General features: G+C 40.8%; 1 protein-coding gene across 1 annotated transcript in view; it reads left to right on the top strand.

The window, feature by feature from the left end:
• The first annotated feature begins 219 nt into the window (after nt 1-219).
• LOC121848031 (protein phosphatase 1 regulatory subunit 12A-like) overlaps nt 220-19017 on the top strand; it is a 47514-nt gene continuing 28716 nt past the window's right edge. Inside the window, exon 1 of the mRNA XM_042342229.1 lies at nt 220-628. Within this exon, the coding sequence (XP_042198163.1) occupies nt 374-628 (255 nt within the window). The 5' untranslated portion in view covers nt 220-373. The remainder of the gene's footprint in view (nt 629-19017) is intronic.

The following is a 19017-nucleotide window of genomic DNA, read 5'->3' as shown; positions in this document are numbered from 1 at the left end:
GGCAGCAACCAATGAGCGAAGCGGGGAGGCGGGCCCAGCGCGCCGGTGCGGCACGGCGCATGCGTGAAGAAGGGTGTGTGTGTGTGTGTGTGTGGGGGGCGGTTCGAGGATAGCGGTTGGTCTCGCGCAGCGGCGGTTGGTTTGGGGGAAGGGGTGGCGTGTGCGCCTGCGCGAGGAGGAGAAGGCGGGGCGGTGCGGTGCGAGACGGGCGCTTGGTCTCGCGCGGCGGCGGTTGGTTTGGTGCGCGTGCGCCTGCGCGCCGACGGACGGACGAACGGCCAGGGCAGGGGTTGGCGGAGGGGGCGAGCGAGAGAGAGAGAGAGAGAGGGGGTGGGGAGGGGGGGGCGAGAGGAGAGCGTTCCCGGGAGGGAAGATGGCGGAGGACCGAAGGCGAGCGGATAACGCCAAGCAGCGGCGGGGAGAGCAGCTGAAGCGCTGGCTGGGCTCGGAGACTGACCTCGAGCCCCCCGTGCTGAAGAAGAAAAGGAAGAGCAGGGTCAAGTTCGACGACGGCGCCGTGTTCTTGGCGGCGTGCTCGAGCGGCGACACCGAGGAGGTGAAGCGGCTGCTGGACCGCGGGGCGCTCGTCAACTACGCCAATGTGGACGGGCTGACAGCGTTGCACCAGGTACCGAGCGAGCCCCCCCGGTGTGTTGCCCGGTCCGTCGGTCCACCGACGGGCGACTCCGCGTCCCCCCCCCCCGAATGAATGCGACGCGTTGCGCTTTCGGTGCGGTGCGGTGCCGCCTTTAAACCTTCAAAGCCCGCAGTGCGGGCACCGGAGCGTGCGTTGGTTGTGGGTCCATCAGGGTGTCACTGGGTGTAACTTACAATGCAATACTCTGTACCACGGTTTGCGGTGAGTGTGAGTGTGTGCGTGCAGTTGCGGTTACTGTAGTACAGTATGAACCAACTGCGTTTCCTACCTCCCCTCCCCTCCCCTTTCCTTCCTCTTGACATCGGAGCCCCTGTTATCGGATTGGATTGTGTGTCAACCGGGCTCAGTTGGTCCCACTCTCGCCCGCCTCTGAGACAGACAGGTGGTTGGGAGGGTGGGGTGGGGAGGGGTTCAAGCCCCACTTCGGGTCTTGGAAGCACATAGTCTAAGCTGACGCGCCGTTCGCAGCGCTGGGGGCTGTGCCGCATTGTCGGAGGTGCCGTCCTTCGGAGGAGATGTTAAATCGAGGTCCCCACTGTGCCTGTTCAGTCTAAAGATGTTGAGGATCCGGTGGAACTGTTTGATACGAGAAGGGGAGTTTCTCTTCCCCCGGAGTCCTGGCAAACAATCCCCCCAAATAAAATCGTTCACTTCATGGCCGTTTGTGGGACACTGTTGAGCACAAACTGGCTGCTTTATTTCCCCTATAAAATACCCAATCGATCCACTTCAGAGTAAATCCTGCGAAGTCCTTTGAGACATTTCAACGACTTGATAAAGCATTATATCAAATGCAAGGATTATTATTGTTATAACTCACCTCTAGATAATTATTTGGGGAGGACACGTTTACAGGGCTATGGGGAGAGAGCGGGGGAGTGGGATTGATTTGGATAGCTCTTTTCAAAGAGCCGGCACGGACACGATGGTCCGAATGGCCTCCTTCTGTGGTGTATAATTCAATGATTTAATGACTGTCCTCAGAGGACATCATCCCCCCATCCCACCCCGGGGCTGTGCAGCTATAGCCACAGCCTTGACTGAACTGAACGTAACAGGCAATGTAACAGTAACAGCAACTCTCCTCTCACTCAGCAATGATCAGAGCACATTCTTTTAGAGGGTTATTGCAGTTGTCAGTGCTCGGAGGTTTCGTTTTTTGCAGGGGTGATGTTATTCTTAATAACTGGAGATTGTTGTTTGTTCAGCTGTTTGTGGGGGGGACCTGGCTGGATGCACATTGGCTGCGTGTTTGTCTGCTAATGTATAGTCCACTCACTGCGCAGCAGTCACCATTGAAGATTTTTGAGATGTTTAGAGCTTGTAGGCACTCTATCAAATGCAATAATTTTTGTTATAAATAGAAAGCCTGCACAGGCTGAACAAGTGATCGATCAATACACAGATTGCTGAAATAAGTGTTTAAAATTGTATTGGATAAGGTGCTATACCGAATGCAAGGATTATTATTATCATTTTGCTGTAGGAGAATGTTTCCATTTAAAAAATTATCAATACATATTTGTTTCCCTGTCTTACATACTATTTCTGTTGACTACTATGCAGTTTATGTTTTGCTATTATTTAATGAAATGTGGTTTGTGTTCTTATCTTATCCGCCACTGTTTGTGGGACACTGCTGTGCGCAATTGGCTGCTGCGTTTCACCCACAAAAGTCAATTTACTTTACAGTATATTCTTTGAAGCACTTTGAGATATCTCGAAGACTAAAATATGACCTGTAAGTGTGAATAAACTAGACTGATTGCAAAACAGTTGCCCTAGTTATGGATTAACACTTCCTATCTGTATAATATATGGAGGACATTGTTTTTGTCTAAATCCCATTTACAGTAGTTTCTACTCAGTCAGACATGCCCACTTGCCTCCTTTTTCCAGTTCGTAAAAGCAATATCCTTTTTCTACGGGTCATTAAGTTCACAAAACAAACCACAAATTCACTTGAATAGATAGATGGATCTCATGGTCACTCATTGGCAGTCAAAGTGGACATGCAGAAAACATGAGATTCCTGGACTTGGCAGTAAATGCAGGCGGATGGACAAGGACAATGTTTTCCTTAATTCTCTGTTATGACAAGTTTTAAGGGAAAATATATTAAAGTTATGTAATCCGTAACCCTTGTGAGAAATATGCAGTATTATTTATAATGTATACTCTGGATCTGTCAGAAAAACAGGTCATATTTGAAGGGAAAAATGGTGTGTGGTCATGTGATTTGAACTCCTGGTGCAGTGCTGCTATGAGCATCTATTTAAAAAATGTTTGTCATGTGATATGAACACATGATCAAACTTGTCTTCCATAATAGCTGCCCGTTATCTTAAGGTAAACTACAAAATGTACAGTCACTACACTTTACAGTATATCCATGAAGTGCTTTGAGACGTCTCGACGACTCAAAGCTCTTCACTTTCCCTTATTATTAAGGGATATTGTTAATGTATGGTAAAAATAATACTGCCAGAACGTTAAATTAGAAGCATTGATAATTACCGGGAGGGAAAACTAGTATCCATATTGAGATTAGATAATTTGTACAATACCAGAAATCAAACTTTAGATTTTGATGGTATTGTGGTTTAATATGTCTTCATCGAATAGAAGATCTCTGAACTACATTTATGTGGTAGAAAAAGTTCTGAAATTGCTTGAAAACAATCCTTGTGTCAGTAATCTGTTTATGGAATTACTAAATCAATAATGTATCTGGAACATTGAAGAAAGATTTGTACTTTACTGCTGGCAGCCCTATTTATGTGACAGATTTAATATATACTATAGAATTAAAATAAAAATGATTTTAGAATGTATGGCGTTTGAAATGTATATGCACTAGTGCCAAATTCTTAATTTAGCTATGATTAATTGTCCATCAAAATTGTCGAAATATCTATAACTTTTTGCTATTTTAAATACACTTAGGTTTTCATGAATCAACAAGAGCCTTATTTTATTTATAAGTACTGGGACAATTGTGCAATCTCGATAGACTGTAGGTAAAACCATTTTACATTAGCAAGGAATTTTACTTTTATAGCATCATATTATTCTCATTTTTAATTGCTTCTGTTCCAGAAACCCTTCTGTCTCCTGCTGTTTCCTCAGCTCAACAACTTTGAGCTCAAGTGAAAGCAGCTGGACACACCTTTTGCAAATCACAAGAGAGGTTCGGATGAAGAGGGTCCATTGGCCCATTTAATCTCATCCTTTCAGAGTAGCCACTCTACTGTTACCACCCCATTACAGCATCAAGTTGTTTCTTAAATGAGTTCAGCATCCTGACTCAACCCCCTACCTGGTAACCTGTTCCTGGTGCGGTGCAGTTAATTGCTCTCTGTGTTTTGAAATTTCCTTTTTCAACTCTGAACCTGTGCTCCCTTGTTGCTGCCTTGGCGTATCTGAAAGTATTTTGGATTTACTTTCTCAAACCCATTTGGAATGTTAAATAATTCCATTAGGTTCCCGCTGAGATGTGTGTTTTCAAGGTTGTAGCTTGCATCTTGTAACCCAGTATCCTATTGCAAAGAGCCAGCAATTGTGAATTCCCTGGACCTAAAAGCTGTCCCGAGACTTACAGCAAGATTTGCACAACAAAGGACATCTGTCTTGCCAATTCACCTATTTTAAAAACTACTATCCACCTATGCTGTATTATATGTAAAATACAATCATCTATACCGACCAGAACATTTTTGTCTCTGCAGTTCTAACCTTTGGCAGTTTTTGGAATTAGAATGAGCAACCATCTGTCCATCTAGTTCTCCTTCCATCATCGTGGCAGTTGCTTGACATGTTGTGTCCCTAACTATATACTGTATCCCATGATATTATTTTCAAGCAGAAAACTATCGAATTTGTTCCTCACACAGACAACACTTTCTGCTTCCACCGTCTCCAGAGGGAGCTTGTTCTATAAGTTTACTGAAGTAAAATACAAAATAAATTAAAGTAAAATAACATAAGACACTGAAGTAGTGACTCCACGGATTTGTTCTGAACTGATCCCTAGAAGAATTGATGCCAGTATCATTTCTTCTTTGCTTTCTGATGGCATTTGTTTTTTCAGTTTAGTCTCTTTCCTTAAGATGGCTCATACTGCCGTTTAGTTCTAAGAGTATCAGCAGACAAGTATCCATCTTTTCTAAACTTCTAGAGGGTTCAAGGCTACCCTTGTTGGACACCAACTATAACTTTTCTCCGGTTGGGGGCGGGGAGAGGGAGTTAAGTGGGGTCTCCTTGTAGCTGAATCAGCTCTTGAGCTGACATGCTTTGCAACTGAAATGTCAGAATTGAGTCAACCCTCTGTGGTGGTCTTGGCAGTCCGATTCCTAAGCCAGTTGGGTCCACAGCATTCCAGGGCATTGCTGATGACAACCCAGCTAGCTTACCTCATCGGTAGGAGATTTTACTTGGAGAGACAGATGGAGGCAGGGATTGTTTCAATCAGCTCTTATTACACACAAATAATACTTTGTTACTCCTCACACAAACAATACTTTCTGCTTCCACTGTCTCCTGGGCGAGCTTGTCCGTGTACCCTAATGGGTGGAATGGTCCTAGCTAGATGAGCAGCAGGCAAGCTACCTGTTTTTAGCTAGCTAAACTTTAGCAATACCTCAACGCACACTCTGGGGTTCTCAAGCCTTGCATTTTGCCAGCGTGCATCTAATACTCTGGAATTAGGTAAGCAGGATGCATTCCTCCAGAGAGAGTGTGGATTCTTTTTCAATACACAAGAATTTTCAGGTGGGATGCATGGAAATCTATTTGGTTTGGATACTCTTATTACAACAACAAGATTATATTTGTATAGTGCCTTTCACGTTGGGAGGACGCCCCAAGGAGTTGGACAGTGTACAGCATTTCAGACCCGAGCTGGGGTCAGGGAGGGAGAAGGGTGGGGAAGGTGGGTGACCGATGGCATGGTCGAAGAGGAGGGTTTTGAGGCGAGACATGGAGGAGGTTAAGGAAGGGGCAAGGCAAAGTGATTGGGGAATGGAATTCCAGAGGTTGGGGGCAGAGTGGCTGAAGGCTCTCCCGCCAATGGTGGGGCGGGTGGGTCGGGGGATGTGGAGCAGGCTGGAGCCGGCTGAGTGGAGGGAGCAGGCGGGTTGGTAGGGGGTTAGGAGGTTGCAGAGATAGGGTGGGACGAGGCCATGGAGGGCTTTGTAGATGAAGACCAGGATCTTGAACTGGATCCTCTGAAGGATAGAGAGCCAATGGAGTCGGGCGAGAATGGGGGAAATGGGCTGCGGAGTTTGGTGCGGGAGAGGACACGAGCTGCAGAGTTCTGGATTATCTGCATCCTGTGGAGGGAGGAGTTGGGAAGGCCGACAAGCAGGGCATTCGCATAGTCGAGCCTGGAGGTGATGAATGCATGAACAAGAGTTTCAGCTGCCTGAGGGGTGAGGTAGTGGCGGAGTTGTTACGGAGATGAGGGAAGGCAGAGCGGGTCATGGCTTGGATGTGGGGAAGAAAAGACAATTGAGGGTCTTATAATAATAATAATAATAATAATCCTTGCATTTGATATAGCGCTTTTCACGTCGGGAGGACGTCCCAAAGCGCTTCACAGAACACACTGTAAAGAATGCTGTTGGGTTTCCGCATGTACTAGATACCCAGCTGATCAAAAAAGACTGTTTTTCTAAATCTAGACAACCAATCTTGCTGGATCAATGGACCTTGGGAACATCACACTTAAACTTGATAGGTGTTAACGTGGTGTCCGCAAACCTCTAACTCCATCTGTCTTTAAAATTCCAGTTTAAGACTGCGCCTATGGTCCCCTCTCCCTTCTCACTTGCTAAGTGCTCCAAGATGCCACCTGGGTGCAGTATAAACGCAAGTAGTTGTTGTTGCTTGGGGTTCAACACCACCATTGTCCAGCACTTTGAGTTGCTATCCTGCATTGTAGAAATGCAAGTTTTTTTCTTTCCCATGTATTGTGCTGTTATTTCTTTGAAAGCATTACATATTCTGCACATCTTGTTATGCTATTCCACATGAAGTTGGGAAAGTTGCTAAAGTTTCAAAGGCAGCGCAGATTACATAAGTATGATGCAAAATCTGCAGTGTAGCTGGTCCTTTTCTGCACATCAGAAATGTGCACTGCATTGTTGTGTAGTTCTGTAACTTAGTGGTTAGAGCACTCGCTTTGCAAGCGAGTGGACCTGGGTTTGATTCCTGGGCAGGGTGAGTGGTTGGGCAAGTTCCGATACTCCACAAACCTCTGTTTATCTTGCAGTAAATAGCAACCCGGTTGTTACTTGATTGTCTGATCTCTTCTCCGGGGGTAATTTTATAGCTCAGTCAGTTGAAGAGCAATACTCTCTTGATTTCTGCCTCTACAAAGTACCTCAGCCATAACCTCAGAAGTGCATCCCTAATATACCAGTGTGACATTTTCCATTTCTTATGCCAACAGTTTTGCGGTCCACTTAGAAATTGTGTCAAATTAAGGGTAGTTTTTGTTTCTGTAAGCCTGCGTTCACAAGGATCTGCATTAAGATTGGATTCAATTTCACATAGGCCTCGTACAGTCAAGAGAGTGTTGATCCCATCAGTCTGGGCTAACATTGCTAACACACTGTGCTATCTGATTCCCTTTATTCTTTCATTCTCTTCCAATTTTTTAAAAGAAAGTTAATCTTACTCTATTTTAACCCAATCGGACCTGTAGTTTTTTTGTCTACAGTTTTAAAACATGTAACCTACCTTGTTTTATCTTCCATCTGGCTGTTGTCTGTTTGACAATAATGTAAATTTTGGTTAAAATCATTTTAATTGGCTAACCTGACTTCACTGGTACTTTTTTAATAAAAAAAAGCTGTTTTAAAGATCTCTAGTTATAACCTGAGATGTATAAAACGTTTTGAAAACCGGAAAGGCAGCGATTGATTGAATGAGTAAACCTGTTAACAGTCTGCTAAAAAAAGATAGGGCAATGAGGTTCTTAGACTGTACTCATCCAGAGTTTATTCTGCAGAGCTAATTCAAGTAAACAAAAGCTTAATGGTGACGTGGTTATCACCCCTTCACTTGTGGAGCAGAATCCAGAGTGCTGGCGGCAACACACCTGTACAATTATTTCCAAATCATAAATTACTTTTTGCCTGAGGACTCTTTTCATGACACCCACACACACGCACAGCTATTGAAGTCAATAGTGGGAATATTTTTTCCTAGCTTTGCCTTGTATCCATCAGAATACACCTAAGTGGTCAATTCCTTGCTACTTTGAACTAATTTTCATTGAGCGCTTCCAAGCTGGTTATTTACCTCAATGTGATCTTAATGTCAGAAATGTACTGTTCACTGAGCCATAGCCACTTTTACATCTCCCACATATGCATTGTTTGAGTGAAATGTCCATGAACAGTTTTGTGTTGTGGATGCCCACTGAAAATTGCGGTGAAATTGTTTTAAACTTCATCGTAGTCTTGAGAGGGATCTCACAGCCTAAAACTCTTATTCCTACTCCACTGTCTACAAGCTCCAGCTTACATTATTACTCACTAAACTTTGCTTGCCCATCAACCCCATCCTCCTGGGGTTCCAGGGCACTGCTGTTGACAGCCTGGCCCATCGGTCGGACTTGGAAACGCAGATTAGTCACTGAAGACAGAAACTCTTCCCTCTCAGCTCCTGTTAACCCTGCAAGCCAAAGCACTAATGGGTTGGATGGTCCTAACTGAACAAGCAGTGGGAAAGCTTGTCAGGTAGTACTTTCAATGGCAAGCTATGTGGTTTTAGCTGGTTAGACTCCAGCAATACCCCAACCTGTACTCTGGGGATCTCAAGCCTCGGCTCTTGTCAAGCTGGCTTAATACTCTCTGGAATTAAGTAAGCAGGATGTGTCCCTCCAGGAAGAGAGTGTTCATTTCATTCCAATAAATATTTATTAAATTTTCAGGTATAGCTAGAATGCATGAAACTCTGTTTGGATGCTTTTAAGTATGGTAATGGGATTCCACAAGGGTCAGACGCTTGGCTGACCAAAACAAATCCTCCTCTGTGACCTTCTCCTGCCCAACCCCTCTGTTATGGCAACAGCATGCCTGCAGCACGTTCTTTGCTCCACCGTTGATGGTCACGTCTTCAGCCACTGTGGCCCTATTCAGGACTTGTACAGTTCTACAGTGACCATTTAAATCACATGAACTATTTCTATAATTATTATTTTCACATTTGTCGACTGTCTGGATTATGTCTTAATTTCTTTCCATTGAAAATACTTGAGTGTGTTTTAACGAAGATTCCTAGTAGGGTAACCAGCAATGCAAACAATAATTAAAAAATTGTGGCCATTTGCAAATGCCCTTTCAAAAGCATACTGTGAAACATTAAGAAATAAAGGATTTAAAACCTATGGTACTTTTTATATTCCTATGGAAACGAATGGTCTCAACTTTGGGTCAGCATTTTTTTTACTTCAAAAAGAAATGACTTTAATGATACTACTGGGTCTTAACCTTAAGATTATTGCCTTATTTGGGTTGGACAACATTTTGGAAAATTCTTTAAATGAGTTAATTTAGAAATTTGTTTTCTATTTATTTATGATGTCATGTCTAGATTAGGTACTTCAAATCTTTCTGTAGCAAAACTGTTTGCTCAGAACAAGGTTATGTAATTAATATTAACTTATTTTACTCTCTAATTGGGACCGAGTCATAGCGACTTGGAAGATACTCAGTTTCCCAGATCTGTTATGGATTAGCTATTTCAGGTGGAAGGGTGATAACTGACCTCTTGGACAGCCTTGCTCTTGAATTCTATGAATTGATCCTGCATGGGTATTGTTCATGTGTGAGAGTTGAGTGAGGGTAGGATTCGGCTGTGAAGTTTGCATGGTCTAATAATTTGGCAATCATTTACTGTTTAAAGTTGATTATGAATATTTATGGGAGGGTGCTAGCACCCATGCACCATTACACCTGTGAATATTGGTGAAAGGAAAAAAAGTTTTTGAATGCAAAGTTTTTATTAAAAGTTTAAATATTTTAATCGGTTCCCCCCATAAAATACACAGTGAATCCACTTTACATATATCCTGTGAAGCGCTGTGATGTTTCGACGACATGATGAGGCCTATCTCAAATGCAAGAATTATTATTATTGATCACTTTTGTGTAAGGTTTTCTGTAGTGTTTTATAATTTGTGTGCTGTAATAATAAATTGCATTATATGATTGGTTATCCAAAACCTTTCACTTAGCTACCCTTTTCCCAGTCTTTGAGATGGAAAAAGAAAGCTGCTTAATAATTATTAATATTACACATTGCATTATTTGAATACATTGTATATGTGGGACCAAAAATATCACTTGTGTAACTGAGACAGATCTCAATATTTCCAATGTAACTTTAATGCATATGTAAAGGCAAATTGTGAAAAAAGTCAATCAACATTATGATTGTTTAAAGATAATTACCATTCTGATCTTTTTAATGGTCTTTTTGTAACATGGTTTTAATATTATAAATTGAAATGGAGCGTCCTCATTTTTTTTTGCAAATATGGATTGCCTTTTTACCTAAGGATTTGTGTTTTAGGAGATGAACCTTTATGCTGATCAAGATAACTTTCCCATTCTTTACAGCCGGTTTTCTGTCTCTCATGCTCCCACACAAACCTCTCCCGAATCCTTTTTCTCTCTGTCTGTGATCCTGTCCCTCTCTCTCATTGATCCTGACTCTGATGTTCTCTCTCTCTTTCTCTCTATGATCCACTGCCTGCATTTGACTGATCCCCTTTTGTCTCTCCCCTTTACTGACCCTCTTATAATAAATAATAATTAATCCTGGCATTTGATAGAGTGCCTTTCATGTCCGGAGGATTCTGATCTGTTTTTCTGATCGCTCTTTCTCTGATGCCCTCCTTCTGAACCAAACAATCTGTGCCTCAATCATTAAGCCTGTGATGCGCTCACATTCTGAAAGCTAAAAACTGCCAGAGATTTCATTTTTTTTCAGAGAATCATTTTTATCTGATCCATCTAAATGTGTGTATTTATGGTGTAAATTGTTTGGAAAAAAAACTTGATTCAAGATTCAATTCAAGATTTATTTGTTAAAGGCAAATCATGTCTAATAAACCCGATATAGTTTTTTGATGAAAGAACGGAGAGGGTGGATGAAGGTAGTGCAGTTGATGTAGTTCATATGGTGTTTGATAAAGTACCACATAAGAGACTTGTAAGCAAAATAGAAGCCCACAGGGACAGTGGCAGCATGAATACAGAACTGGCTGGGAGATAGAAAGCAAAGAGTAGGTTGTTTTTCTGACTGGAGGGAAGTGTGCAGTGGTATCCCCCAGGGATCAGTATTGGAACCACTTCTGTTTTTGATCTATATAAATCACCTGGACTTGGGTACAATTGGAGTGCAATTTCCAGGTTTGCAAATGATACTAAGCAAGGAAAAGTAGTAAGCAGTGAGAAGGATAGTAGCAGACTGCAAACAGACATAGACATGCTGGTAAAATGGGCAGATATGTGGCAGATGAAGTTTAATGTGGAGAAATGCGAAGTGATGCATTTGGGAGGAAGAATGAGGAGAGGCACGAAAAGCTGATGGTACAGTCTTAAAGGGGATGAAGGAACAGAGAGACCTGGGGGTTCATATATGTAAATCATTGAAGGTGGCAGGACAGGTAGATAAAGCTGTTAAAAAAGCATACGAGACACTAGGCTTTATAAATAGGGGCATAGAATACAAAAGTCAGGAAGTTATGATGAACCTTTATCTCGACTCCCTCTCGACTCTCTTCCCCCTCCTCGCTCCCTCCCTTCCCTCCCCTCACCCTGACCATTTCCCCCCTCCTTGCTCCCTCCCTTCCCTCACCCTGACCATTTCCCCCCTGCTCGGGTCATGACCCAACTGTGCAGCGCCTTGGGACGTCCTCCTGACGTGAAAGGCGCTTTATAAATGGAATCTTGTTGTTGTTGTTGTTGTTGTTTATAAAACGATGGTTAGGCCTCAGCTACTACGTTCTAGTTCTGGGCCTCACACTTTAGGAAGGATGTCAAGGCATTGGAGAGGGTGCAAAGGAAATTTGCCAGGGTGGTACCAGGAATGAGGGACTTCATTTATCAGGAGAGGCTAGAGAAGCTAGGATTATTCTCCTTGGAGCAGAGAAGGTTAAGAGGAGACGATAAAAGTTTTCAAAATTATGAGGGGATGCGATAGGGTGAACAAGGAGAAACTATTTCCACTGGTGGGTTGGTAACCCGAGGACACTGATTTAAAATAGTTGTTAAAAAAAACAGAGGGGAGGTGAGGAGAAATTTTTTTTACACAGCGAATTGTTCTGATCTGGAATGCATTGCCTGAAAGGGTGGTGGAAGCCGATTCGTTAACAACTTTTAAGAGAGAAGTAGATAAATGTTTGGAGAGGACAAGTTTGCAGGGCTATGGGGAGGGCGTGGGGGAATGGGATTGAATTGGATAGCTCTTTTCCAACAACCAGCGCGGACACGATGGGCCGAATGGCCTTCTTCTGTGCTGTATGATTCTATGATTCCTAGCATTAGAGTATTCTAATTTAGAAAACGGGTTATCGCGGTTTTTAGGATAATTTTAATGTACCCCAATGCAGCATTCTAAAATTGTATAAAAGGTTCGTTTTTGAGTGCTTTTTAATTACATATGACATAATAGAAGAACAAACCCCTTCCCCCCCTTCTCCCCCCTGACCCCAGCTTGGGTCTGAAATACTGTACAATGTCCAGGACCTTGGAACGTCCTCCTGACGTGAAAGGCACTATACAAGTGTAATCTTGTTGTTGTTCTCCCTCTCAACCATAACTGAAAATTAGCAAGTCTTTGAATTGAGTCTTTTATATATATATATATACACACAGAATACCTTATATTCAAAAAATACTGTATTTAAAAACAAACCCAGTTTAATTAATCAACTGGTTCGACCAGTGGAATAATGAACTTTTTTTGTACGAGAATATGTAGCTTTTTTTATCTATTAATGTCTAATATGGCTCTGTTAAAGCACAGTTGCAATTTTTTAAGTAAAATATGGATACTAGTAACTGCTACCAGCATTGCTGATCAATACGTAAAATATTATTTACATACAATTTTTCACCCAACAAGAATATATACTTTGAGGCTGTTGAATAAAAGGAAATGTATACCATTGTTTTTAATTTAACGATGTTAGACAACATGCTGCTCCTGAATGAATTTGGGACATTAGGTTAATGTTAGCTAATGTATTTAAAGATAACATTGAACTGAAACACAACCTCAATTTGTAGCAGATATAGAGAACTTGGATAATCGGAAAAGTGCTAAGTTTAGGTTAGTAACCAAAGCCAAGAATGAGTGGTGGTCCAGTATTTTGCAATTGAACAGGAGGGTAAAAGGTTTTATGTGTGTGGAATAACTGGTGCTTTCCTGGATTAAATGCTTCCCCACAATGGAAGGCTCATAGAAATCCATTTCAGAGTTATATACTAGAGCATGGAAGTAGATTTCATCTTCACAGAGAGAACAGATCAATTCAGATTTGGAAGTGAATTGTGTGCAACATGATATCCTGTATTCATGTGTTACAGTATAATGTACATGAGCTAAATGTAGAACCACAGTGAACACACCAAGGGAAGTACAGCAAACTCTGGATAACTCCTCACTCCAAGGAGAAAGGGTTCAGTGATGAGTTATCTGGCGTGGTGAGATAGGCATATCTAAGAAAACAAAAATAAATGTGGCGGGCATGATGACTTCAGTGGTAGTGACAAGTTAGGTCAGGATCAGTCGTTTACTGTAGCTCAAGTGACTACATATCAGTGTTGACTAGTTATCCAAAGTGCAATATCGTGGAAGTATAAACTACTCAAATCGATAAAGAAGTTTCTAAATTTCTTTAAGGCTTTTTAAAAAAGAATCAACAACAACTTGCTTTTATATAGCACCTTCCACACAGGATAGCATCTCAGAGCAGTTAACAGTGGCGGAGCCTGACTCCGAGGTGGGGGAAGGTGCCTGTAAGCATGGTTGAAAAGCAAGGTTTTCAGGCAGGACTTGTAAAAGGGGAGAGAAGGGGCAAGGTGGAGGAATTGAGGCTGGTGCCAGTTTGAGCTGAGATTCAAGATATTTACAGCAGCTGTTACATGAATGCAAGAAAGTGAATGGTGTACATTAACTGCATGGATAAGCTGCAAGCAACGATAATACGACACACAACAAAATGACCACAGACCCAAAAACGATAGGCTGCTTTTTTGCGTATCCTAAAGTTTAGAGTTTGCAAAGGGCAATTTCAGGACCAATACCTGGAAGTGTTTCTTTATACAGAGTAATCAGGAACTACAACAGATTGTTGGGAAGCATTGTTGAGGCTAGGACACTCAATACATTTACTGATAGGGTGCGTATTCTGGAGGGATGAGGTCAGATGGTCTGAAGGGCCTTCTTCATCCAAATTAACCTTGTGATCTTGAAAATTCACAAATGAGCAGCAAACTACCAGTCGTATCCCACATGTTTGGAATCATCTACAATACATTAATTATCATTATCTTGGCATATAAATGGATTATTAAGTAGACTATCAAATAGAATACAGTTCTGTCTCATGAACTATTTTTAAACAAAAGTTGCGATAAGATCACATGTACTGGCAAGAGATGCCCTTGAATGTACCATTAGAGTTTTTAGCCTGCCAAACATTGGCCACTGGAGTTATTGTACATTAATGTTTTGTGTACTGTTTACGAAGATGCTTGAAACAAAAACTTCTGTGTTGAGGTTCAAACACTCAAATATCTTTTTGACCATCAGTGACTGGTAAATGGAATCTGAGAAACAAGAAAATTGTATCTTGCTCTGGGCAGCTTCATGTGCTAACTTGTTTTCAGGAGCAGAACTTACAAGTGCTTGGTTTCCCAATCCTATTTTACTTGATTTGAATAGAACACTTGAGTTATATACAAAACGATAGACTTTTGTTTTATTCCAAATAGATTTTTATTACAATGTTTTGAGCCAAAGAACAAATTTTCGAAAGATTTGTGTTTTCTCAGTTCTGAAATGTTACCTCATACGATTACACAGCCCATTGCAGCAGTCTTGTTAATAATGTTGGTTTATTTAGACTAATTTTCTACTACAGTGCTGTTCTGTCTCATGAACTATCTTTCAACAGAAGTTGAGATAAGAACTTACAAATCTGTTCTTTTCAATCATATGGTCAAAAAATGATAATAATAATTTTGCAATGCGGCTGTTAGGCACTATCCGCGAGAAGGGTATATAAATGCAAATTGAGATGGGGAAGTTGTTGATGTCAAACTTGGTTGAGAACTTTTGAAACTCAGGTAACAAAGAGAAATGCTGTAGTTTATTAGTGGTTGGAATTCACTCGCCAAATTTATGGCTACTAAATATGCCTTGGATTTGATATATAGTGCCTATATTGTCAAACATTTCGAAGCACTTCACGGGTAATTTCTGTGTATTGAATTTACATATAGCAATGTCCCACAAACAACAATGAATTCAATGACCATTTTATCTGGAGAATTGTTGGACAATCAGGAAAAACTCCCCTCTGCTCACATAGCCCTGGGGATCTTTAACCTTTTTTTAAAGTTTTATCCAAAGAACTGAACTTTGACTGTGCACTGCTTCATCCATCAAGATTAATTGATCATTGACTTCATGACTGTTTTTGGAGCTTGCTGTGTGCTTTGAGATATCTAGCCCATGAGCTCAGTTCCCGACATGAGCCTTTAACCCACAACCTTGTGATTCAGAGGTGACAGTACTTCTACGAAGCCAAAGTTAACACTTTGCATGTACAGTATTAAGTTTAATATTCCTTTCTTTTCAAATGTTCCATAAACAAGGGAAATCCATATGTATAATATGAACTGTGTAATAAGTGGGAGAAGAAGAAAGTCTAGAAGATACGATATTAAATGCAAGGATCATTATTATTACTTTCCTACCTCTACCTCCCTACCTTCGGAGTCCTGTAGCTCAGTGGTTAGAGCACTTGCTTTGCAAGCAAGAGACCTGAGTTCAATTCCAGGCAGGGCGAAACCTTGGGCAAGTTTCCTTACTCCACACGCCTAATAATAATCCCTCCAAAAAAAAACCCAAAACAATAATAAATTGGTCATTTTCAATCTACGACTGTTTGTGGGACATTGCTGTGCGCAATTGGCTGCCGCGTTCGCCCACAAATATACAGTCAATTCACTTTACAGTGTGTTCTGTGAAGCGCTTTGGGACGTCCTCCCGACGTGAAAAGCGCGATATCAAATGCAAGGATTATTTATTATTATTACCGCTCCATCCTGATCATACCTCACTCCTCTGACTTCTTCTTCGTTTGGCCGGCTCAGACATTTTGCGCATTCCCTGACCCGTCTACTCCACCATTGGCCATCATCCACTACACCCTGAACCCATGAACTCCCTATCTCAATCTCCTTGCTCCTTTCTACCCTTCTTCAAATCACACCTGAATACTTTCCTTTTCAACAATGCCTGCCCTTTCTCTCCAGCTTAGCTTCAAACTCTTCCTTTGTTCGTACTCTGAGGCACTAGCCCACATGTAGGGCGCTATATAAATGTAAGTTGTTGTATTATTATAACAAACTAACTGTTCTGTAAATATTGCAGATTCTCTACACTGAGTAGTGTAGAATCCTGTCCAGCACTAAAAAACCACAAATGGAAAATGCATTCAAATCTTTTACTAGATTGCACAAAAGATTTCAGTTTTGTGTCATTGAGTTAATTAGACCAATCTAATAGATGTTGAAACATTGTGAAGCTAAATGGCACAAGCTGGTAAACGAAAACACTAGATTGATGAGAAAAACCTAAGATTGTGGAGAATTGTTTGTTCGACGTGTATACTTAATTTGAGGTAAGAAAATAAGTATTAAAAGCGTCATTATAATTTATTCTGAAAAGAACATTGACACGAAGATTCTGACATGTAGAGCCCAGCTGCTTTCTGGAGTTTGACACTGTTGGATGGGTGGGTAAATTCCATGTTACCATGTGTTTCCATAAACATTCTTGACCTGACCCTGAATGAAAATAAAGGCTCGGAGGAGAAAGCTTTTGTCAGCTGCTCACAGCAGAAGAGTTCTCGTTTAAATGGTCATTTTTGGCATCCTAAATAACTGCTCAACTTTGCCACCCTTTCAAATTTATGAAGCAATTTTGTAAAAAATATCTAAACTTTTTATTTTGGACAGAAATGTTGAACTAAATGTTGATGTTTCTCATAACTTTATAGCCAGTTTATAAGTATTTTAAAACATGCTGTTCTGTAATTCCATTGTTTTCAATGGGAAAAATGGAATGTGACCTTGTTAGTTCCTATTTTACAAGATAAAAAAAAATGATGGTTGCTTTTAACCTTTGCTTTCTGCTTAAACCATGTAAAGACATTTTCAAATCTTTCTCTCATGATAGTAATTTTCATCCTTGCAAGTAAAACTCAAATAGTCATCATTGTCTTCAAAACCTAATCACCATCTTTTTATTTCACTAATATATTGCAAAATGGAGGTTAAGTAATTTGAATCATTTTCTAGTTGCTTTTTCGAAGAAATATAGCAGCTGTAATGAGAAATGCTAGGGTGCATTGTCCTTGTCAGCTGTGCTATTTTTAGTACACGTGCTCTGATACAATGCAGACTCGCTCATTTCCATGCTTGGGAAGATGATGACAGTTTAAAACGTTCTAACAATAGTCACTGGACCTTCAAGCAAACTTTTTTTAAAAAAAATTACAAAGTGCAGGTTAAAGTATTGGAGAAAATGAGCCACATCTGTTCGAAGTTGTGTCTCAAAAAATAAATTTTTCAGTTTTTTAGTTCAATACAAACTAGTTTTATATTTTTAATATAGAACATAGGAGAACGACATATAGATTTGGCTGTTTAGGTCTCTGTTCAGGGCCATAGGTTGATTTTAATCTTGCTCCTGCTTAAAAATTCAGTTTTTAATCAGTTATTTATTCCTTTTGTATCTAGAATTTTCGTTTGGTTGTTTCAGCTGCTTATTTGCAGTTTGTTCTGTTCATTAAATTGATAGTTCAAAAATGGAGGCAGTTCGATTTAGCTTCTGTTCTTAGTAGTCTTGCCATCCTTTTTTTTTAAATTCCAAGCGTATTCCAACTTCTCCACATCCACCCACTGGCTATTTATTTTGTCTTATGAGTTTAATCATATCTCTTATCTTCCTCTCTCTGTCCTGAAGAATTTTTTCAAGCAAGAACCGATTTAGCACTCTCAGCATCTCATACCATCTTTGAGTTCTGACGAAAGGTTATCAACCTGAAACGTTCTTACTTTCCCCTCTCCATAAATACTGCGTGACCTGCTGAGGGTTCCCAATGACTTCTGTTTTTATTTCAGATTTCCAGCACCTGCAGTATTTTGTCCATGTTTAAGAATGTTGCCTTCTGACCTTTTAAATCCCAGTTTTTCTGTTTGTCTGTAGTAAATCTTGTTTTACCAGTGATTAGCAATTTATAATTGTTACTTTTGTGTACTTTATTGCTTTTGATTCATGTTGGATTTCAGTAAAATAGAACGTTTAAGTTGAGACTTGAAAATGGAATTCAAGGACGTGTAACAATTCCAGGGCAATGCATTTTAATAGTCATGTCTGCAAATAGTCTACTCTGGTGCAAAATATAGCCAAGTTACTTGCAATGCAGATATTACACTGGGAAATAAGTATTTACCTGGAGCAGTCCTGATGTAGATGGAGCCATTTTATGGATTAGGAGCTTGTTGGTCCGAATATTGGTCTGTGCTGAGATTGATTAAATTGGCTTCACAGGGGTAGGGAGCAGAACACCAGTCAGGATTTCCGTTTCTGGTTCCTTTACATCACCCTCTACTGCTTGTGCATGTGTGGCAGCTGGGTTGGGAGATGCCAGACTCTGCTGCGATGCCCTCTACAGCCACCGCTAATATATGAACAATGGCCATGAGCGGGGTACAAGCACCCATGGAAGAGGGGGCCAGACTAGGAGCAGATAGGCATATGCCATTGGGGAGAAAACTTTAAAAAAATTGTAAACACTGAATTTGTCTAAAGAAAATAAGTACCATATTTGCTATATTGTTAATTGGTAGCCATAATAACATTTTAATCTTGATAGATACTTAAAGTTGTTAAACGTCATTTAAAATACTGCTTGTTGAAAGCAGGTAACCTTAAATTAATTGATATTGCCACCGAGTGGTGGTGTTGTTAATCCAAACAACCCCATGTTGATTTTTTTGTAATTCCAGCAATCACATACTGCATGATTGGCAGTGATTGCAAAT

This window comes from Callorhinchus milii, unplaced genomic scaffold (assembly GCF_018977255.1).
Source record: "Callorhinchus milii isolate IMCB2004 unplaced genomic scaffold, IMCB_Cmil_1.0 Scaffold19, whole genome shotgun sequence".
Classification (NCBI taxonomy): Eukaryota; Metazoa; Chordata; class Chondrichthyes; order Chimaeriformes; family Callorhinchidae; genus Callorhinchus; species Callorhinchus milii.
The sequence above is the reverse complement of the archived record's forward strand: the minus strand, read 5'-3'. Positions and strand labels throughout refer to the sequence as shown.